This window comes from Miniopterus schreibersii (assembly GCF_964146895.1).
Source record: "Miniopterus schreibersii genome assembly, chromosome: 9".
Lineage (NCBI taxonomy): Eukaryota > Metazoa > Chordata > Mammalia > Chiroptera > Miniopteridae > Miniopterus > Miniopterus schreibersii.
This window is the reverse complement of record NC_138118.1, coordinates 56,144,735-56,168,415: the sequence shown is the minus strand read 5'-3', so window position 1 is coordinate 56,168,415 and position 23,681 is coordinate 56,144,735. Positions and strand designations below refer to the sequence as shown.

The 23,681-nt window shown below is 39.7% G+C and overlaps 1 protein-coding gene across 1 annotated transcript in view; it reads right to left on the bottom strand.

Moving 5' to 3' along the window:
• Positions 1-22,710, bottom strand: part of ZNF804B (zinc finger protein 804B) — a gene marked incomplete at its 3' end in the record, with an annotated part of 418,502 nt that extends 395,792 nt beyond the window's left edge. Inside the window, exon 1 of the mRNA XM_081146467.1 lies at positions 22,297-22,710. Within this exon, the coding sequence (XP_081002593.1) occupies positions 22,297-22,404 (108 nt within the window). The 5' untranslated portion in view covers positions 22,405-22,710. The remainder of the gene's footprint in view (positions 1-22,296) is intronic.
• Positions 22,711-23,681: the final 971 nt, after the last annotated feature.

Below are 23,681 nucleotides of genomic sequence, written 5' to 3'. Positions count from 1 at the left end.
AATGGCAAAGATATGGTCTTGTACCTTAAAGGTCCTCAAGTGACTGTACAGTTCTGGAAAAGAATGGTTGCTCAACAAACATTTGTTTAGATAAATGATTGCATTAATTTCTAGAAGAAACCTAGCTGTGCAGAAAGTGACTTTAGAATATTCGTTAGCTCTGATGGTACAGCTCAAACTTTGGATTATTCCATTGTATTTTCATGGTCGAACTTTTATAGTTGATTGGATATTATGGCATGTGCTTTATCTCCTTTATGCACCAGCCACACTGCATTTGTAAATTCTGCTCTAAAATTTGGCCCCTATCCAGTTGCTTCTTTCTTTGCCCAGTCGGGGCATGCTAGGAAATTGCAAAATACAATCAAGTCTCAATTTTCCAAACTAATGATTTTAAAGGGCAATAATGCATAATCCAAAATGATGGTGAATTCACAGGCCATTTATCTCTGCAATGTATATTCATTAAACTTGACCATAAGTACATCTTATATAACATTCTTAACAAAATGATGAAGCATTTCAACTGAAATGACTCAAAGGGACTTGCAAGGTTTTCCAATTTCTCCATTTTTCTCTACTACATTCTATCGCTTATATCACCTTTCATGCTTAGGTAATAAACTAACATATCATACTTTCCAGGATGGGGAAGATAATTAAGTTCCATCTACTCCTTACCTCATTTCCCTATTATTGCCACCATTCTCTTATAGCTATGGTTCTCTGTCTCTGTCTCTCTGAAAAGTTTCATTCATAAAAGAGAATATTATAATGAACCCAAGTATACATTATGCACCTTCAACAATGATTGGAAACTATTTTTACAATTTACTCTTTATTAAGAAGCATGACTATCATCTCTCCGAGATATTATGAGTTCAGAAAGCACACAAATACTAGAACCAGGAGGAGCATTAGATATTGTCTGTTCCAGCCTAGTCATTCAGTGAGGAAAACGAAACCAGCAGAGACATAAGGAAGCACAGCGCTGACTGACAGTGAGGCAAGAGCTAGACATCACCCACGTCTTCCTTATTCCCCCTGGTGACATCAAGACTACACTGCTACTGCCTCATTCTTGGTACAGAACAGTTCCCAAAAATCACATGAGGGCCACTCATGCATGTCTGTTGCAAAAGATGTTTACTCGGGGTACTGTACCATGGCAGAGAAGCTGGAAACCCACAGCTCACAGGTAGACATGTTCTGCTAACAGAAGCTAACATGTTCAGCTCACAGGAAGACATGTTCAGCTCACAGGTAGACATGTTCTGCTAACAGAAGTTACTATCTCTGGCACCACCTGCTTCTTCTTGCTACTATTAACCAAGTGATAGTTGTATAAGCACAAGTAATTCGTTTACAAATAATAAAAAACAATGTTTTCCCCTTTGCATTATATAGAAGAGACACCAAAATATCTCTTTGATAAAGATGACTCCCAGTTGATTAACAGGAATAAAATGTTTGCATAAATAGATTTAAATGTGCATATTTAGAATATAATTATAGATACAGGTAGACAGAGATATCAGAACTCTCTTAACCCAAATTAGAGAAGCCAATTAAGATTCATAAAACTGCTCCCAGCCAAGGGGAAGAATCGGGGATTTAACGATCACAGTTGAAGAGTGCAGTACAAGAAAGGCTTTGTGTAAATAACTCTGATCATTTCTCCACCAATTATGGCCTCCCCACCTCCACTCTGACTCCTATCAGAGCAATTGCCCATTCACTTTTCACAGAGTATCTCTTCCCGTAGCTTCGTGCGGGGGCCACAGACTACGTGACCCTGCCACTCTCTACCCCACCCAATCTCAGTCTCTCTCTCCCTCCCTCCCTCTCTCTCTCCCAGCTCTATTACACACACACACACACACACACACACACACAGCACACAGGCTGGACTAGACCTTATGGACTAGTCATTATCAGCCTATTTGTAAAGCAGCAAATGCTGAAGCTGAAGAAACAATCAGATAAAATCACCTCAGCTCCCGATGATTCCATTTCGCAGTCCTGACTGAGGCCTGGTAGCATTTCCTTCCCCTGAATCCTTCCAATAATCAGTTCTTCTCTTTTGTAAGCAAAGTGGGGTTTTTCTCCTTGAAGCAAATAATTCCTTAGCAGCCTGACGAGCATATTTGCACAGCAACCTACTCAGACATAGAGCAAGGAGCTCTAGTTTCACATTGGAAGATTCAGGTTCAAATGTCATATATTCTGTGGGCTAACTGGGATCTTGAAAAAAGTTATTTAACTTCCATGGGCCTCAGTTTTGTCACCTGCAAACTGAATGAGCACCCAAATATTAAATGAGATAAATCACATGTGAAAATAACCAGCAACTCAATAAATTTATGTTGACTTTCGGAGTTGAGCCTATGTTCTGCAAGTCTGCAATTTCCATAATGCGGTTATGACAACAAGCTCTGTGACAAGCATATAAAATGGTCTGACTTCTGACCAGCAGCCTAGGGACACCTCAGAGATGTCAGGCCAATTAGTCAAGCTGCTAACACACAATGCTTCTGCAGCAAGGAGCCAGAGATGGTCTACAGATGGTCTACAAAATCTCCTAGCAGGTAAAGCACAGAGTAAGACCTTCGGGGCTTTTGCGGCTACTCTTAATATCCTCTCAACGAATCTGAGCTACCCTTTGATAAATGCTTAAATGCCGATTCAGACAAATGAACCCTGATCAGTTAATTCACTTTTATTAATATATGTCATGAATATCCTACTTATATTCTTCAGTAATAATGTGAACAACAGAAAATCACCCCACCATTATAACTAAATCTTAATATACTTATGAAGGGATATTTTATTATTATTTCAAAGAACGCTAATTCTAATAAGATGAGAATGGGCTTATGTTGGTTTTCTGGGTTTTTTCTTCCATTATATGTTTCTAGCAAGAAATCAGTTGCTTAATCACGTGTCCCGCAAGGGAACAGGGTGTACACAGCACTGCTTTTGTCACCTGCCACACAGGAATCGATCTCTAGTAGTCATACCTATGTACAGAATTGGTATATGAAAAAAATCAGAAAAGTATGTAATGACAAGGGAAGCAAAATACACATTTTCATTTCCCCTTATGAAGAGAGATAATTGGGGGGTTTTGCCTTGAAAATCATGTTATTTGTGATACGTGTGAGATAAAACTGGTGAAGTATTTGCTTCACTTTTGAATGGCGATGCATTCTTAGTGTCACTGGGGTCTTGGAAAGTGCCTTTATAGTTTCGTGTTGTTGCCAATAACAAGAGTTCTTATCATTAGTTTCTTACTAAACTCTGAACATAAGTTAATTATAACTATCGGCTAACTACCATACATATGTAACATGTTGTCAAAATTTTATTATTTTAATTTTGCCATATGTGTAGGTGTCCAAATTTTGTTTGTGTTAACTTAATATTTTCATTTTGACCCACTCTAATCACCTAAGATTGAATAACTGAATGAAAGAATGAATAAGGGGCCAGAGTTTCACTGAGTGCCCACCAACCTGCAGACCCTGCAGCGCCCAGGTGCTGTCATTTACCTGGATGAAGAAAACAAAGGAAGATACATAGATATGTGAACCAACAATTAAAATGCTATTATGTCGCAATAAAGGAGTGTGAAAATTGTCAGGGCGCATAGAGGGAGAAGAATCGATTTTCAGTAAAGCGGTTCCACACCTGAGCTTTGGCATCTGAAGGTCCCAGGCACAAGCCAGGTAGCTACTCATAAAACGTGGAACCTCACCTCATCTGCAAAATGAAGGCTAACAGTGCCTGCATCTTAAGGAAATTGTTTTAAGAGTTAAATAATCAATGTGTGTGCCCAGCAGGGCGTGGCTCAGCAGCTGAGCATGGACCTAGGATCCAGGAGATCGGGGTTCGATTCCTGGTCAGGGCACATGCCCGGGTTGCAGGCTGCAGCCGATCAATGACTCTCTCATCATTGATGTTTCTATCTCTCTCTCTCCCTTTCCCTTTCTCTCTGAAATCAATAAAGATATATTTAAAAAATAATTATAATAATCAATGTGTGAAAGCCTTGTTTTGGCACAGGATGTTGACTGTAAACTGGGCGCTAGGGAGGCCTTTAGAGCACCAGGGACGTATGGAGGACACCCACAGGAGTCCCAGGGGACATAGGAGAAGATAGAGCGTGAGCAAGTCAAAACCTTCCTCAGCCTCTGGCGTCTGAGTTACAAATCAAGGGAGTACTGATGAGTTGACATTGGTTCAATAACTTCATCACGTCCATGAGTACAACAACCCAATAATCTGCTTGTTTAAAATGCACACCCAGGCCCCAGCCCAGGCATTCTGATTTTATTAAGTCTATTAAGGGGCCTCGAATCTGCAGTTTAATCCCCTTTAAACAATAACTGATAAAGATGAGCTCCAAAGGCCATTCTAGCTTGATTTTACTATAAATAGCTAAGTTGCCTTATTTGACATGTAATTTAGCAGTCTTATTTTCCATCTGTATATTCCAGAATCATGAGAAGGTGACACATATATTCAAAAAGTACTTACTATTGATTGCATTTAAATCAGCCAATTTGATGGTCTTTCTCTAAAATATTCACAAATTTTTAAGCCTATTTCTTGAAAAATGAACCATAATCAGAAAGATCAGAAAGATTCTCTTCCAGGGCATTTTGCACACAGACTTATTTGTTTAAAGTGTGAATCTTTAGATTCCCTTCTAGATTGTGAATTCCATTGGGGCAGGCAACATGTGTACCTTAGGTTGGTAGCTCCACCGGCTAGCACAATGCCAGACACAGTTGATAAAAAAAACATTTTGCTTTCGGGACAATAGGAACTCCTTTCATACCTTGGCTGGAGGTGAGTGGTAGGAGAGGTGCAGGGCAAGGGTAGACTGGAGAAATAGTTAGAAATTTAAAATTAGCACATTTACCAATCTGATGAGCTATTAAAGGAAAAACCAATAACAAAACAAAAAACAAACAAAACCCTTTCAAGCTTCAAGCCTAGACCGTGGGATAAAGACTGTGGGAAGAACACACTTATGGAAGATTTCGTTTTAGAGCTTATACATTTGAGATGGGAGGTGAATAGCTACAGATGTGTATGAATGTAAAATTCTGAGGTGTGGTAAGCAGAATAATGGCCCCATAAGATGCCCATGGTCAGATTCTCAGAGTCTTTGAGTGCTTTCTTACAGGTCAAAAGGGACTTTGCAGATGTGATTAAAACTAAGGATCTTGGGAGGAGAAGATCCTGGATCATCCAGGCAGATGCAATCTAATCACATGAGAGTTTTTCCAGCTATAGGGAATCAGAGATGGCAGAAATTGCTGGCTTTGAAAATGGAGATGGGCAGCCATGAGCCAAGGAATGCAGGCAAATTCTAGGAGCTGAAAGAGGAAAAGAAATGATTTATGCCTTAAAGTCCCCAGGAAGGAAGGCAGCCCTTCCTATACCTTGATTTTAGCTCACTGAGATCACTGTAGGATTCCTAACCTACAGGAATAAAGAATAATAAAGCTGTGTTGTTTTCAGACACTAAGTTTGTAATAATTTGTTATGGCAGCAACAGGGAACTAAAATACGAGGTCTGGGTAGAACATAAATATCTGTACCCATCCTTCAGATTTCTATATAACATATAAAATAAATTTCTTCCCTAGTTAATGCCCCTCCCTCTTAAGTGTCCACAATCTTATATTAATTGGTGAAAACACAGTCCTGGGTATTTCTCTCTTGGCTATCAGTTCTATTCTCACCATTCCTGCTCTCTTCTGAGCCTGGAAACGTGTAAATTGTACATCTCCAGAGCTGCTTGCCAGCTGGTGTCTGCTCAGGTCTGCCAATGGAAAGCACTGGGAAAGTGGAAGTTAGGAAAAGGGAAGCAGTAACGATTTTCTGCCCTGTGCTCCAGCCCCAACTGCCTTGGCATCTTTGCTCTCATGGATTGGAGTAGTGATGGGAGCAGTGCCAGGCAGCAGCCAGCCGTTGGAGGGACCAGCCACTCAGGTACAGTAGCACCAGCAAGACAGCAAGCTCTTAAATGCCTGCAGAGCAGCCAGAAGATGGTTTCAGAAGCAGCAGCAGCAGGGCTATCAGAGTACGGCATCGGGGTTCAGGTGATACCATTTTCCCTGTGCTCCTCCAGCCCTAGAGGCTGTAGTGACTTCCTGCAGTTTCTAATCTCATCTCTGGGTTATGGCACCTTCCCCTTTTCTCTCCCTTGGGCTTTACAATACATTTATTTAAGAAAAAACAAAAACAAAAAAACCCTTGCATTATACTCCCTCTGTAAAGCTGAGAATGTTTTCTGTTATGGTGACTAGAAAATGGTACAAATGCTTTTTGCAACATGAAGAGGCAAATGATAGACATTGATTGAATACTTTCTATATGTGCTAAGAGCAGAATGTATGTGTACAAAAGCTTGTACCTCCACAGAGTCTTAAATTTGCTCATAATGTGAATATATGTAAAATACCCACAATTCTTAATAATATTTCCTCCTTTCAAATATTTAACTATTATAGTAGGTTTTTGTTTTGTTTTTTAACTGGGGAGAGAAAGTGATAGAGGGAAAAACAACTGATTGGTTCATTAAAATTTACAAAAGGCAGTGAAATATATTTAAATGTAATAATCAGATTGCATGCTTATCGGCAAAAAGAGAGTAGTTTTAGATCAAGTATCTATCTCTATAGAAAAGAGGAAAATTCATTCTACATGGCAGCAACATCATAAAACCAACTCACCTACTTAAATTGCTTCGACAAAAACAAGAAAAACAGAAAAGCCACTTAATTGTATCATTGTCTTGAATTAAAGCTGTATCAGGAGAGTGGGCATATTGAGCACTTTCATTATAAAAGTTGTAAAAACATGGGGCTGCTATTTGCAATGCTGTATTAAACAGAAAGCTGATTGGCCTCCATGCCTACGCATCTCTTCCCCAGAAAACATAGCTACAGTATAAGAGCAATTTTATAGGACCATTCAAAAGAACAACAGTTTCAACAATTTGACATAAAGTGCTAAGTTCCCAGTCAGTGCTCCCAAGGACATGCTTAGACGGGGGGGACAGGGACAGGAGGAGACATCGATCTGTTGCCTTCCATAGGCTCTCCAACTGGGTATCAAACTGGCAACCTTTCAGTGCACAGGACGACACTCAACCAACTGAGCCACTCTAACCAGGCCTTGAAACATTTTTAAAGGGTCAAGGAAACCTGTTTTTGACAAAACAAGACAACTGCAGTAGCAAATTATAACCATTGGCTGCCTTTCACTGTGCACTTACTATGTGCCAGACACGGTGCTAGCTACTTAACACTCATTAGCTCATTCACTACTTACACTTGCCCCATAAGGCAAGTAATGTCACCAGTGAACAATCTGAGGCTCACGGTGGTGAAGCAGTCACACAGCTCCTTGGAGCTGGAGTGGAAGATCAAACCAGGTCAGGTCAGTCCAACTCTAAGATCAATATGCTTGACTACTTCTCTCTGCTGAATATATGAAAGGATATTATCCATGCTCCCACCTGAAAATGTAGGGGCGAGAGGAGTAAATGCATAAAACAAGGCAAAATGCATACATAAACAATACTTCAAAACCTTCCACACATCAAGGTTTTCATTTTAAATTTTTAAATAGATATAAAAGCATGCAACCTTTGTCACCAAGCAACACTGGAAGGAACTCATCTTTCAGTGGCCATACATGCATTTCAGAGACAGAGAGAGGTGCCACAGCTAGAGAAGTGATGAATACCTTGAATCTTCAATATTACTATGTTAATGGTTTCTAATAACTTTGATCAAATTTCCTTATCAACCATGTGTTTTTATAATTGACTCAAAAAATTCTTTAAAATCTCCATTTTCCTTTTATTTTTGATAGAAATGTTATATACCCTTAAGCAAGAAAAACTTCATTTGGCCAGACCACTCCAGTGAATACTTTGGGTGAACTTTATATCATAATCTCATCGCTGTACATATATATTTATAGTTAATCCTCAGTTCTTCTCACCTTATAAGGGCCTATTTATAATAAACTTATTACACAAGTAACTAAGATTAATGATGATCCAATATTGGTACTCTTTTCTTGTTTATAAATCATTTCCAATTTTGTTTGTAACAATAACAATGACAAAAAAATCCAGGGCTGCCTATCTCAATTGGCACCACCTACAGGAAGTAATTATTTTTGAAATTCTCATGTGAGAACTACACAGTGTCTAGTTCTGTAGTGAGATTAAAAGCCGCATTTCTAACTGAGATGATTTCCTTCTTTCCTTGTTACATGGCCACAGGATCCTACCTGGTTGGCCCTTAGCTGACAGTCCTGCCCTGTCTTTCACCCCCACGGCCCCTCACCCCACACCCACATTCCAGGCCTGAGAGTCTTTCTATGCCGGGACAACTCCCACTCATTCTTTGTGTCTCAAATTATCCATCATTTATTCTGGGACATCTTCCCTAATTCTAGGACTAAGTAGGGTCACCCTGTTATGTCCCTCTTTACTAACATCAGTGACTTTTTCTTCACAACAACTTGTATGTTTATAAACAGTGCATTATGAAATGAATATCTAATTATCTCCCATCTTCCTTCCCTGTCTGTGGCCTCCATTGGGACAGACAGCATGTCTATTGTGTTTACCTGACTATCACCAGTTCTGGGTACAGTGCCCAGCATGTGGAAAGGGCCCTCAAAATAGCTTGTGAAAATGTAGGATCTGATCTCTGCCAGCTTCTAGTCAGCCATAACTGTCCTGAGAATTTTCCACTGGGGACCTGGGGTAGCCCAGAGCCCTCTGGCCAGGGCCCTTTAAATCCTGCTCTTCTCTTAGGGGCTCCCATTGTGGTCTCCACTCTAGGGGGAACTAAAGCCCTTCCAAAGCAGAGCCCTGAATTAAAACTCATGTTTAGTGCTCCCATCCTACGCTTTCCAGATCCTTCCTTCACATTGCAGAGTAAATAATGTAGACAAAAGGGGGGTCCTAAGGAAAGAGACCTCACAGGATGACCTCATCATAAGTCTCTAACTGGGCAGGTCATGGTGGGTAGTCATGCCCCTGACATATGATTTCTTCAATAAAAGGTTTATCTTTGCCATAAGTCCTATCCATGGTTCTTGTGCATCTAGGTTAACACACCTCTGAAACAAGCTTAACCACCATCAAGAGAGCACATAATCTGTCCTGTATTCCAATCCCTGTCTTGCTTTCTCCCACCTTTTTGTAATCTTCTTTACATTCCCTCCTTAATTTCAAATGCATGAAAGAAACTGCAAAACTGTCCTTCTCCAAAGCATTTGAGATCTTGCTTCCTGGCAACTGTCATCAGTTGGGCTCAAATAAATTTTTATAAAAATTCTTTACAGGTTTGAATGTTTCTTACATTGACAATAGCTAGCAGGATACAGAGATGTACTTACGTATATTAGCACTGAGCAGCAACTACAAGGCCTGGAGTTGGTCACTAAGAATGGAATACTCTCCAGGAATAGAGATGGGACCTTCCCTATAGTTAGTGGCTAACCTTGCATCTTCCACATACATCTCCTCAAGACAAAGGGGGCACATGGGCCCTCACACCCCAGAAGCCCAGCCTAGTGCTCCAATACTTTCTTCCAAGTTGTGCCTACAACATCCCTTCACCCTTTAACTGACCATACTTTTGGTGCTGGCCCCTTAGGCTGCATTGCACAAGGACATGAGCAGGATACAGGAGCCCTGCTCTCAACTGTCATTCCCTTGGTCTCGGGCAGGTAGCTGAAGTTTCAAAATTAAAAATAAAATTTCCTACGAAATCCAAAAGAAAACATAACCAAAAGGACAAAATTGAAAAGTCTAGCTCAGCCAGGCATGACTCAGCCGTTGAGCATGGACCTAGGATCCAGGAGACCGAGGCTGGATTCCCGGTCAGGGCACAAGCCCAGGTTGCAGCCTCGATCCTCAGTTGGGGCCGTGCGGGAAGCAGCTGATCAATGACAACTCTCTCATCATTGATGTTTTTAGCTCTCTCTCTCCCTCTTCTTCTCTCTGAAATCAATAAAGATATATTAGAAATAAAAATTAAAATTTTTAAATTTTAAAAAAGAGAAGTCTATACACAAAAATCTAGGTCTAAGTAAATTTTAAACTTGACTTAAGTGACCATTGCCATGGGCCAACTGAGCCACATACTCAGGGACAGCTATCTCAGCCCATCCTTGTCTTTCCTCTTTTAGTTAAGTTTAGTCACTTACCAAAGCTTGTAGGTAATACTACTTCCCAAATTATTTGGTTCATGGAAAATATGTCTTCTCTTCCCACAATGTGATTTATCTTTCATTTTTGCTACATGGCCAGCAAGTAACTAGCACATAGTAATAGACCCTTATCAATACTTGTTAAATATGTGATTGAAAGAATGAGTGAATAACTTAACTTCCCAATTGAAATGTTTTTCTGTTTTCAATTCTAGAAATCTTAAGCTTCTCCCAGACCAGCATTCTATAACCAGAGTTTTGCCTCATACACTGGCTAGTTCCCATTGACTCTTTAAAATCAGCCTTCCATCTCCTTCAGCACTCAGTTTAGGGGGACATTTTTTGAGCTTCCTTGAGCTTATCTATTACAGTGTTTCTGAGCTCCCTAAGTGATCGTCACCAGATTCTCCTGGCAATATCATATGAACTCTTGACCTCATACTATACAGCATATGGATATTGGAAGATAAGCATTAAGTTCTAATGAAAATGCATGATTAGATCTTTAAGTATATTTAAATTCATTTAAATTAGGATTGCTAAAAATATGCATGGTTTGGGTTTTATCTATAATCTTCTTGGCAAAATTCATGTTTCCCTAGTAACATAAACTTGTATTTTATCTTCATGCGTGTGTGTGAAATTACAACTTTTGTAACAAAGTTTACATATCATTTGCACATAAATTTTGTTTTATGAGAAGTCCAAGCTAGAGGTTTTTGTCTTTAATCATTTATTGTTATCTTGCCACTAAATACATAATTCACATCTCTCAAACAATGAAAACTCAACAGAGCCATTTCTAACCACTTGGGAGAGATTTACAAATCTATATGATGGTTGGATCTTTGAATTTCAACATGCAGTATTAAGGAAAAGATAATGAAATACTTCACAGATGTTACCCTGAATATAATCCATGTGTTTTATTAGCATAAATCTATTCATTCTTATCTAATTAGTATTCTTTCGTTCATTTGTTTCAAATCATTAGTAAGTTAGCTTCGGTCAGTAAAAGTGAAGTAGAAAAGTGAAATCTAATTACCCCACGCCAAAAGAGAGGGCCTTCATTCAATAGTGTGCTGTCAGTTGAGCTGCAAATATATGTATTCTTTACTAAAATTCATTTTAACACCATTTAAAAAATAAAACAGATTATAATCTTGTGAGAGGGTAGTCTTTGCCTTGGAGTGGGTGGGGCTTGGCAAAGGGTACACCAGGTCTTGCAGGGAGTTGTAATGTTCTGTATCTACATCCCGAGCATTAAAAAGCTATGCAGTTACGATTTGTGACAATTTATATATTACATTGTTCTTCAATACAGAACTTAAAAAATAACTTTCCATTTTTATATCATTAGGTAAAGCATAGGCAATGTTGGGGCTTTCATGAAATTATAATTATTATGTCAATGGATTCCATCACTTTTTAAAAAATAATGTTCATGTTCTTCCCCCTAGGAAACTTGGAGATGTCTAAATCAAAAACTACACAAACTAAGTACAATAGCTTTAAGATGTGCCTTTAATATGATCTGGTTTGGGGGGTTCTTAAGTTCATCTTCTGTATAGATTATGTGTATATAGCACAAAAAGGAAATATCTGGAAAAGGAAGATACTATTTGAAATTGTGGGTAGTATTTTCCTAAATTTATAACATTTTACTGAGTTTACCACCTTTCAAGAATATAAGAATACTACTCTGCTGTAAAGAGGAAAATTTTACTCTTTGCGACAGCATGGATGGACCTGGAGAACATTATGCTGAGTGAAATAAGCCAGTCAGAGAAAGACAAGTACCATATGATTTCACTCATATGTGGAATTTAATGAACAAACTGAACTAGCAAGCAAAATAGAGACAGACTCATAGATAGAGAGCAGGCAGACAGCTGGGGGATGCGAGGGGGGCAGGGAGGGGGGATTGAGCAAAAACAGAAAAAGAGAGAGAACTCATGGACATAGACAACAGGGTGGTGATTACAGGGGTGGAAGGTAAAGGGTGAAGGTAGTAGGGGGCATAAAGTGTATAAAAGGTAATGGAAAAAATTAAATAAAATAAATAATAAAAAAAGAATCAGCAGTATGTTATATTTTAAAACTTGTATTACATAAAAAAGTGCAATAAAGCATTTTGAGTTGCAGGAAGTTTAATTAACATATAAGAAAATAATACAAGTGCTGAACATGGAAGAAGATTAGTTTTCACATAATTTTCAGTCTTTTACATGACCTAATAATGAAAAATCTCCAGATGTCTCTGAATAGTTGCAGGGATGTCATGTTAAAAAGTGGGCAGATCTACCCTCTTGCTTCCAAAGAGCACATTAAGGACCAGTGAGTAAATGGAAGAAGGGGGCAGAGATATTTGGGTAGAGACAGAAGGAGACTCAGTATTAATTACATTAGTCTCACAAGAGGATCAGTCACTTTGGTGAGCAAGGTAGCCCACCCACCATTGGAAATGTTCACCCATGTTAAGAGTGGTTGTGTTAGTTTCTTATGGTTGCTCTAAAAAATTACCACAAACATACTGACTTAAAAGAATACAAATTTATTGTCTTACAGTTAAGTCAGAAGTCTCTCTGGACTAAAACCAAGGTGTGATTTTTCTTGAGGATCTATGAGAGAAACCATTTACTTGTCTTTTCTTGCTTCAAGAAGTCACCTGCATTCCTTGGCTTGTGGCCCCTTCCTCTATTTTCAAAGCCAGCATCACAATACCTTCCAAGCTCTGACTCTGACACTTCTGTCTTCCTCTTATAAGGACCTTTGTGATTACACTGGGCCCACCTAAATAATCCAAGATAATCTCCTCAACCTACTTAATTATCCCACATCTGCAACGTCCCCTTTGCCATGTAAGGTAAAAGATTCATAGGTTATGAGGATTATAACATGGGTATCTTTAAGAACTCTTTATTCTATCTTGATGCTATATTGAAAGGTATATAGTAGGAGGCTAACCTAGATTGCCAAGGACTCTTCCAAAGTTTATATCCTACAAATAAAGCAAAGAAAGCAAAGAAATCAAATATCTGTTAACAACTATAAAAAAGTTTATTTTTATTAAGAAACTGACCATACAATAAACCTGATTCTCTTCACTGCAAGAGATGATTACTATCTCTCTGTAATGCCACACTATATGGCTGGATATTTTAGCTGAAAATCATTGTTTAGAAGAATTCCAAGCTCCTCTGTCAACAGTGGCCACATCCTGACTGATCCAAGAAAAGACAAGTGCTAACAAGACTCTGTTGGAAAGTATGCAACTTATAAATTCAGGCAATAGTAACCACTGATCAGGGAATTACTGTCTGTCTTTTCAAAGAGAGAGATAGAGATGGAGATAAAGAAGGAGAGGGAAAGAATGAGAGAAAGGAAGGGTTTAAGTACCACTATTTTCCTTCCTTAGTATACATTGCTAAATAGAAAGGAAATGATCAAGTTCCTGACTTGCAATTCATTTCTTAGAAACTATTAAATGCGCCAATGAAAAATGGCTTAACTAACTCATGTATGAATTGCATCCATTTATATATAACCAATCTTCTTTGTGGCCTTTAACAAAAGATGTTATGAAATAGTTACATGGAATAAAGCACTCTACAACTTGGATTAATAGAGAATATTAAATTATGCTTGAAGCAATTGACCAAGTGATCTTGGCTGATATTAAAGTGAGAAGCATTACCATGAAAATACTGATCACTTAATCCATCAGTAGAACAGTTTGCATTCTAGAAGATTCTGACTAACTTGGGAAAAATTTCTCTAAGAAAAAGTTTTCTTCATGGAGCTACCAGTAAGACTAAAGGGCACATACTTATATCAATTAAATTTCTATTGAAATCCTTTTGTTTTCTATTAAAATCAATAATAAATGAGAAGCTTAGTTCTGAGGAGATAAGGGTAATAGTATACATGACCCAAAGGATCCCACATCTCATGGTGAAATGAAGACCAATAAACAAATATGGTTCAGTGATAATCAAAGCAGGCAATGGTTGGGACAGCGGCCTGCAGGAGAAGCACTTGACCCATGACAGGGAGCTCAGGTAGAATCACATGAGGAACCAACTCTTTAATAAGTCTGTAAGCATGGCCCAACAAATGAAGGCAAAAAGAGGATCTGTGACAGAGGAAACAGCACATGCAATGGCATAAAGGTCTATAAACACCCATCGTAATCAAGAACTCAGAGTAGTTCGGTATAGCGAGAGCACAGAATCAGAAGAACGACGAGAGTTAAAACTGAAGATGTAGGTAGAGGCTGGATTGTGAAGACTCTTAGATACCACCCAAGGGCTTTGAGCATTTTCAGATAATGTGAATGCATTTAATGTGGCCACCTCATGGCTGCTGACTTCACAATCAGGTGAGGCAAATCAACAGGAAGGGTCAGACTTAAATGGAGTCTTCACCCCCTCTATCATTCAAAACGGGATCCAACAGTTATTTTCAGTTTAGAATATGGTATTTATTTTATTCACAAAGAGGAAACGCATATAGCCTTTGCTTGCCAAGTGCTATTAGGGGATATAATTACAGAAAAATGGAGATCTGGAAAGGACATGGGGAAGGGGGTGGCTGACTGTATTTGTTGCTGGGGAGGTAGATGGGACAAATGAAGTGATGAGTAATAGCTGTGGGAAGGAGAATAGGGAGAGAACACTGGTAGGTAGGTTCTGAATGGAGATTATGGGGAAGCTCTAAATTCGGAGCTAAAGATGAAAGTTACATGAGGATGGTGAACAGTGAACAGTGAGGGAACTTGTATGCTTGGGTCGGGGAGCAGGCAGAATGGAGTGGTTCTCACTATTTGCAAGGGTTTGTACCTCTGGAATTAAAACTATAGGCCAACACTTATACATGAACCAAAATGATAGTGAAAAATTTGATAATTGTGTTAATGAAAGGAATAAAAATCAATGGCAAGAAGAGTAAGAGGAAAGAACAAGATTGTTTAGAAGAAATAAAACTGGCAGTATTCATTTTAAAATAAAATAATTTTGCCTCTTACACCCACAAAAGTGAAATAAAATTTGCCAAGAGGAATTTGCCAACTGTCAAAGCAAAAAAATTGGCAGCCCTAATTGTAGTCACTACAAGTGACCAAAATGAGTACTCTCCATGAATCCTTCTCAGAGCCATCCAGTACAAAATCCTGAGTGGCATCCCTGTATTTGGATAGTCTGTATTTTATTATTTATTTGTAGCCTTCCTTGCTTTCACAAACAGACCTGTCATCTGAAAGAAGCTTTATACATTAAAACAATAAAATATAAATTTAAAAGAATGAGAGTCATGAAAAATAAAATTAAAATAAGAGCTACACTTGGGATAGGAGATGAGCTGCTCATCTACCCCTGCTTTAAAGGTCAACATCAATCTTCAACACTTTGTAAGGCCACAGCTTTGTCTCAGGGTTTCCTACCAGCCAAAGAAAAGAAAAATAATTAACTCTGTAGTTCTCTTTATCTGTGTAGAAAAAGTACATTCACAGTTTTTCAGAAGTATATGTTTAGATTTCAGGTATCAATATGAATAAAAGAGTTTAGTGAATATCATTAAAAGCCCTATTTTAAATACTATATATTATTTTTTGCTTTTTTTTTTTTTTTTGTCTTCAATAAGCTAACAATGTCTTAGTGACAACTGTCTATGGTATGATGTAATTTATCTTTCCAGGACTTCTTTTCAAGTCCAAAAAGTACTTCCAATGCGAGAGAGACTATGGAGCTTGGTGACTGGTATATTCCTATTATCATCATAACTATACTTTTTCATGAAAATATATCAATATTTAATTTCTCTCCAGACCATATCCACTAAGTAAACCTGATTTACAAAATCTGTCTCCAAAAAGGCTGGTGTCTTGCTTGCCAAGATGCTATTAGGGAATATAATGTCATTTTATAACGATTACCTGAAAATGTATATTTGCTAAAACCAAAAGGCATTTTTGAGCAAAGTAGCATTTTCATTTCAATTTTGATTCAAGTTATTTTCTACAAAATATCTGCATCTATACTAAAGAATTATTCTGACAATGTGCATTTTGAATAAGCCAAATTCACACTAAAATGCACTTCACAAAGTTATTTGAAATTTATATTACTCTTCTTGAGTCTTGCTCTCAATATACCCTCAAACCTACTGACATTTCAAGATCTGTTAATACTCAACACATGAAAAATATGTATCTTCGTGCATATGTATTATACACAAAGATGTCACAGTTACAACTGACACTAAATTTTTTTAAACTATAAATGATTAAGTTCTATGTTAAATATAATCCCCATTTAGCCTATACGTGATGCCAATCTGTTTTCTTTTTATTTTGTTCCTATATAATGGACAGAAACCTAAAACAGAGTTTATCTTAATTGTATGTCTAAAAGAAACAAATCAAAGGATTTGATACATCAAATTTTAACTACAAAATAAATGTAGTTTAATCCAATAAAGTCACAATGCACTCAAATACTAATCTGATTCTTATCGTGCAAGCTTTCCGAAGTAAGATAAAAATAAATTTAAGTCCTAGAAAACTGACACTTATTTTTGAAAGTCTAAATGCCAACTACAATTTTCTGAAATCAGTTGGGGAAAGAAGAAAAGGTTGAAAAGGCAATGAGAAGAAAGGAGGTTGCTTAATACAATATTTGACATAACAAAGAAAACATGTATTATAAGAATTTAACTGAGTCTTCTTTATTGAAAATATCCCAAACTGTCTACGTGAAAGGCAGTGTTACGCATTCATGAATTCAAGAACAGGAGGCAGGTGACTGCTCTACGGGAGAGCATATCTTCATAATTATTTTTGGCACATCAGTTTGAGAGCATTTTGGATGTGTTTAACATGTACTTATTAAGCATAATGAAAATACATGCAGCTGAAGATCCTAGACATTAGAAAAAAGAACAAGGTTGTAACGGCTCTCATTTCCTCATTTAAGGAGTCTCTGAATAGGTGCACCCTCAAGATAATCTCTTCTAGAACTTCTTTCATTTATACATATGCCTTTGTAATTTTTAAAAGGGAGCTTTATAGGAATTTTTTAGCTCATCTAAAATGCTTTGTTTGTGGGAAGTAGAATTGGGTAAAGGGGGGATAAATGGTGACGGAAGGAGACTTGACTTGGGGCGGTGAACACACAATACGCAGATGATGTGCTATAAAATTGTATACCTTAGCCCTGGTCGCTTTGGCTCAGTGGTAAGAGCGCTGACCTGCAGACCGAAGGGTTTCGGGTTCGATTCCTAGTCAAGGGCACATACCTCCGTTGCAGGTTTGATCCCTGCTCAGGGAGCATGCGGGAGGCAACCAATCAATGTCTCTCTCTCACATCAATGTTTCTCTCTCTCTTTCTCTCTCCCCCTCCCTCCTCTCTTCCACTCTCTCTAAAATTCAATGAAAAAAATATCCTCAGGTGAAGATAAAAAAAAAATTGTATACCTTAAAAATAGTGCTTTCAGGAATAAGTACTGATAGTGGGGAAGGGCACGTAATAAGAATAGAGCCACAGTTGTTTAATAATCATCCACCTTACTAACTATAGATAAGAAGTTTCCTTACAGACCCTGGGGAACTGGAGGGTGAGACAAGGCTGTAAAAAGATAAGATGCCTCGATCGACCCATTACTCAGGAAAGAGACACATTTTGAGGACAGACCAAGGATAGGATACGCTTTGATTTGGTTGCTGGGCCCGGATCCTGACCCCCTCCGGGAGTTTGCCTCAGGAACACTGACCATTCTTCAGTTCAACGGGCTGAGCTGTTTGTATCGTAGATCAGCCACCTGGTTACCGGACTTGGAGCTCCTGAAGCGACTGCAGGCCCTGCCCTCCCCTTTCCCTGGTACACTTGTAGCTCGAGGCTGCCTGTGGCTATCATCTCCCTCCCTGGAACATAACCAGCCAACTGGCGAGGGGGTCAGAGCAGAATTCCCAGGGTGACCCACTGCTCTCCCATTTTGTGGCAATAATGGAATAAACGCTCACATGTGATTCAACCCTGTCTCTGCTTAATTTGGCTCAAGTAGTGACAGGTGACCTCGGACCCCTTGTGTTCGGTTTCAGTACTTCTTAGGAAGTATCACTCTAAGCTTCAAAAGAGTTGTAATAAGCTTCATGTGGACTTCAGATAAAGTATACAACCATGATTATCATTAGCATTTAATCAATAGATATCCTGAATGATAGTCTTACTATTAACCACACCCAGATTAAGTAAACTACAACAAACCATACTCGAATCTAAATTTGAGTATTTTGCATTACATAAAATAACTAAATCTATTCAAATACATTTTGGACACTACATAGAGGATGTTACTTGTTTTACTGCATTCAGAAATGGTGATAGAAGAACTCAGAGGTTCACAAAGCAATGAATTTACCTATAGATTGTTTTCTTAATACTTCAATTATTGTAACAAAGTCTTACCGTAAACATATTTGATGGTAAAAAAGTTTATAAAGTAATATATAGGTTAACTTCTTATGCTTGTGCACTGATAACATTATGTGTGTATCTATATATCTGTGTGTGTGTGTGTATCACACAATGATTTTAAAAGTCATCATTCAGCCATATTATTTTAGAATTCTGATAGGACAGGGTGTAAATATCCTAAAATGTAGGAGGATGCAAATTTATTTTCTAAAATTAGAGACTTTTACCATGCAATACTTGCTGTCATTTTTTTTTCTTTTCCCTGGATTTAAAGTAACATAAACGATCTCAAATCAATTATTCACATTCTAATTAGTATGTGAAGCAGTATGCTATTTTTTCATTCCAGGTTTCCAAAAAGAAGAGAGATGCAACAGATAAGACATTTGCATGGTTCTATTTTGAAGACAGGAGCTGAATTTCACTTTAGGACTCAGTTTTCTGATCTATGAAAATAGTTTGAGGGTAAAATGCTTTATTTATTTCTCAAGTATCCCATTAAGTATTTATTACAATAATTCCATATAATGATTCAATGTTTTCTAAATTAAATCCTTTGAAATTTTATATATATATAATCATTCCCTTTTGCACTGTCAGTTTAATATCATGTATTCAGAGTCTACAGACACATGATTCAAACATGACAAATGTACACAACTATTTTAAATATATAACTGAAGAATTATATCTAGAAAAAATTGAAATGTTAAATTTATATTAGGTGTATTTATATCAGAACTCCAAAAGAACAAACTCTTATTGCATCAAAAAGGAATTGTGGCTTTTCTCCTTTATATAACAAAGTTACAAAATAGTCTCATTCAATAGTGTTATGTGCTACTTCTAAACAGCTCTATTAAAACAAAAATATATATTAAAATATTTTACTCTTAGAATAAAAGAGTAAGAACCACAGCTGAAGTATTATACAATTTAGTGAGAGTGAGTTAAATCAGCTAATGATATCCAAATCCATAGTCCCATATAAACTGAGTCTCAGTGAGTGAAAGTAATTAATATCATTGATGAAGAGGTCAATTTGAAACTATTCTGAGCACTAAATTTGAAAAAAAAAAAAAACAAACTGTAAGAGTAGCTTTGTGTTTTAAGAAAAATAAATCAATTTATCTTATGGATATGTGAGTTTAATAGTTATACAGATGAAAACAATCAATAAGTATATGTAAAATGAAAGTTTAGGGGATGTGTATTGCTGAGTATAAAAAAGAAATTATGTATAACCAGAGTTTGTAGTTTCATGCTTCACAACTCATTAATAAAGAAGGCAAACATAAACTCATCTAGGAAACTGTTACTTAAATGGCCAAAGTTCCAGGGCACAGAGGTAGTGACCAATTGATTTAAGGGAGAAAGACTCTGTTATGTGATGTGAAGGCAATTCTGACTTGTCTAACAACCTGCTGATGGCAGAATGAATGAACATCAATTTATACATACTGCCCAGCTCATGTGAAAAACTATTCGAACCTCAAAAAAGTCATTCAAATTTGATAGCAAAATGTAAAAGAAGACAAAATAAATCAGGTTTAGAAAGTACATATACACACTAATTTAGATATTTTTAAGTGACGCAAATGTAATTTAACTTGAATGTGTAAATATTGGAGAAAACAAACCAGTGAATCAAAAAGTAGTGTCTAGATAAAAGCAAATAAATTAGTGTTTTAGTAAAAGCCAGCCCAGTATTAATAAGAATAGTGTCCAGTGGGCGTGAGCACCTAATCAGCCAGCAGAGCCATGAGGAAGAAGGCCTGTCTTCTCATATCCAGTCACCTGTCCAGTCCCTCAGGGTCAATCGGGCTCCTGGGAGATGAGTGACCATAGTGGGAGAGGAAGGACACTTTTTGACTATGTGACAGAAATTTTTTCTGCAAACCCTTTAGATTTTGGAAGATTAACATCATATTCCAACCAACTTAAATTGAACTAAACTATGCAGAAACTATGAAGTGATTCTCCCTTTACCCTGTGAATTATTACAGCACATATACTACAATACGGTATCCAATTCAGATTTCCATAACCACACTGAGGGTTGTGGAAGACAGCCACAGAGATTGTTAAGGGTTGAAAAGTAACACCTATTAGAAAGATGGAACATTATATAGGTTTTCAAGACTAAATGAGCTTGAAAAAGAAGAATTTGAAGGATCTAAGTTTGCTAAAAGGACGATTCTGACACTGTTGTTTGTTAAACATTAAGATGGTTTGCGGAGACTGCGGAAACTCCAATCCTGAGGATCTTTAAAAATAGGAAAGATTCCTACCAGCTGCTAAGGACTGAATGTGGGCTTTATAACCCTATGAATAGAATTGTAAATGCCAATACGAGCAGTATATTCCATCTAAAACTTCTGATTCAGTACCACACAGCAGTTGGGGGGAGGGGGGGCTGACTGCTACGACCCACTTTTCACAGACCATAGAAGCATGTAAGGCAATACTTTGTCAAAATTAGGAGTCCTAGTGATATCTTTGGGTACTTGCACTTTCTGATTCTAGATTTCTCAGGCAAATCACATAGAGCATTTAATCAAAGGTTATAATAATATATTACAGTTTTGAGTAAGTCAGGCTAATGAAGCGTTAAACTACGATAGAAAGTACCAAAAAATAAATAAAAATCAGGCGACTTAAGTTTTCCTTCTTTATATCATAAAGACTTAAAATACTTGTTTTTACATTAAACTAGAAAAATTGTGCTTTAAGTTTAGACATTTAATCACTAATAATCTAAAGCTCTTAAAAATACATCATGGCACACATATATGTTCTCTTGAAATACACCTGAATCCTCAAAACATTAGTCTATATAGAGTTACGTACTAAGGAATTAACTAATAATATACTGAAGTCATAGATCCTGGTCAAAATTATTTTACAAAAAATACTAGAATCAATCAAATAGTAAACCAAATCGAAGAGTTTACTGAATTAAATAGCAGTCACTCCAACTGCATGTGAGTACATTTGTAAATGACAACAAACTATCCAAGTCATATTTCCACAAAGAACGCCTGGGCTTTCCTTAGAGAGCCTACAGAGTTAAGCATTCGATTTAACCAAGTCTCCACATTCAATGCCTTTCCCCTTGCCACTAAGTACCCTGACGCAAAATATTTAAAAGTTTATTTTCTTTAAAGTAACAGCAGCATTAGTAAACGAGTCCCAGCTGCTGACTTCACGAAGCGCGGTTGTAGGGCGCCTCTGAAACTTTCCACCCGGCCCCAACCGGCAGATCCGCGCCTGGGTGCAGCGCGCAGGGCGCCCCTACAGCCCCCCAGGCAGCTGCCCTCGGCGCCCAGTGGCACCCACAGCCCTATAAATGCTGGTGGCTGCGTTGAAGACACAATGTAAACACACAAGCCTCGCTGTGCAGCAGCCGATACATTGTATAGACAGACACGATGTACCCATCGGTTACGGTAGTTATCCCCTGCCCACTCAGTGTGCCAGGAGCATCCCTTTTTGCTCAGGTGGGTTTTGAACTCGAGTGTGTGCGGTGTGTGCGCGCCAGGAGCGCGCGGGTGCGCGCAGTTACCGGAGAGGGAGATCCGTTCCTGCGGAGGGGCCCTCGGAAGACTCCTTTAATGCCCCGGTAGTGCCCATTGCTGAGATGTCTCGAACTGATGACCAGGTAACAAGCCATGTGGGTCCGGGCGGGAGGCGCAGAGTCTCAACTTCTCACCAGGCGACCAGCCTTGGGAATGCGGCTCGGTTCTCAGCAGCGACGGGGACCGCCACCTCCCGAGGAGAAGCGGCGGGCAGTGGGCAGGGGCCGCGGCGGACGCGCGTCCCGGCTCCTCGCCCCGCGTGGGGCTCCCGCTGCCGGTAACTGCTGCTCTGGCGGCGGCGGCAGCCACGGAGCGCTTAGGGGACCCGGCGAACCAGTCCACATGCTGCTCTGACGACGTGGCTGCTCCACCGCGGGCCGGCGAGAAATATTTTTAAGGACAACTTCCTGGGTCCGCTAGGGAATCAGGACCTCCCCTCCCCGCTCCCCCGCCCCCCGCCTGCGCACGGAGCGCACGCCCGGGGGGGCGCTCAGGCGCGGTCCCAGCGCCGGGCGGGGGCGGGGGCTGCGGCGCCGGGGATCCACCCGCAGCCGCCGGTGCCGGGAGAGTGGCGGGGACTCCTTGGAAGCGCCAGATCGCTGCGCCCGCGGCGGTGGCGGGGGTGGAGGTGGAGAAGGCGACCGGCGCGCTGGGGAGGCTAGAGAGTTGGGGGCGCGGTGGGGACTCGGGAGCCCGCGCTGTCGGCGCCGCCGCTCGGAGCGGTCTGCTCCGGGCGCACGGGGCGACCCGGCGAGGTGGCGACAGCGGCCGCGGCGGCGGGGGGCGCTCAGGCCCGCGGGACGCGCCGCCCCAGCCTCCTGCCGCCCAGCCCGCGGCCCGCGCGCCCAGCCTCTGGGCCAAGTTTGCGCGGTTTGGAGGCGGGGGCCGGGGTCCCTGGCGAGCTCCGCGGGGGCGGCGACGAGCGGGAGGGGAGCGTCTTCCCCACTCCCTGCCTGCGCGCCCTCCCAGCGCAGCCCGGGCGGATGGCGGTGCTGCGAGCAGGACTCCGCAGCCGGCCGCGGGGACGAGCCGCGCAGCCCCACGCAGGGCAGACGGAGCCGATGCGCTGCGGCAGGTCAGGGAGGGAGCAGGAAGCAAGTTTCAGGCAGAAAACTCCTGTAAGGAACGGGAAGGGAACATGCATGCGCGTGCATATGCATGTATATCCGGAGCCACACTCACTCACAGATCATTCTGTAGCTTTGGAGAGGCAGGTAGTTTGGGTCTGTATAGGACGTTTCTGTTTTCACAATCCCCCAAATCACCCCTCGGAAATGCAACGGGCATCGTAACGTTTACTCTCAATCAAGCCACCAGGGTGCGAGCTGCCCTGAGAATAAAAGATTGTGCGGAAAGGTGCTCTGAAAAGGGA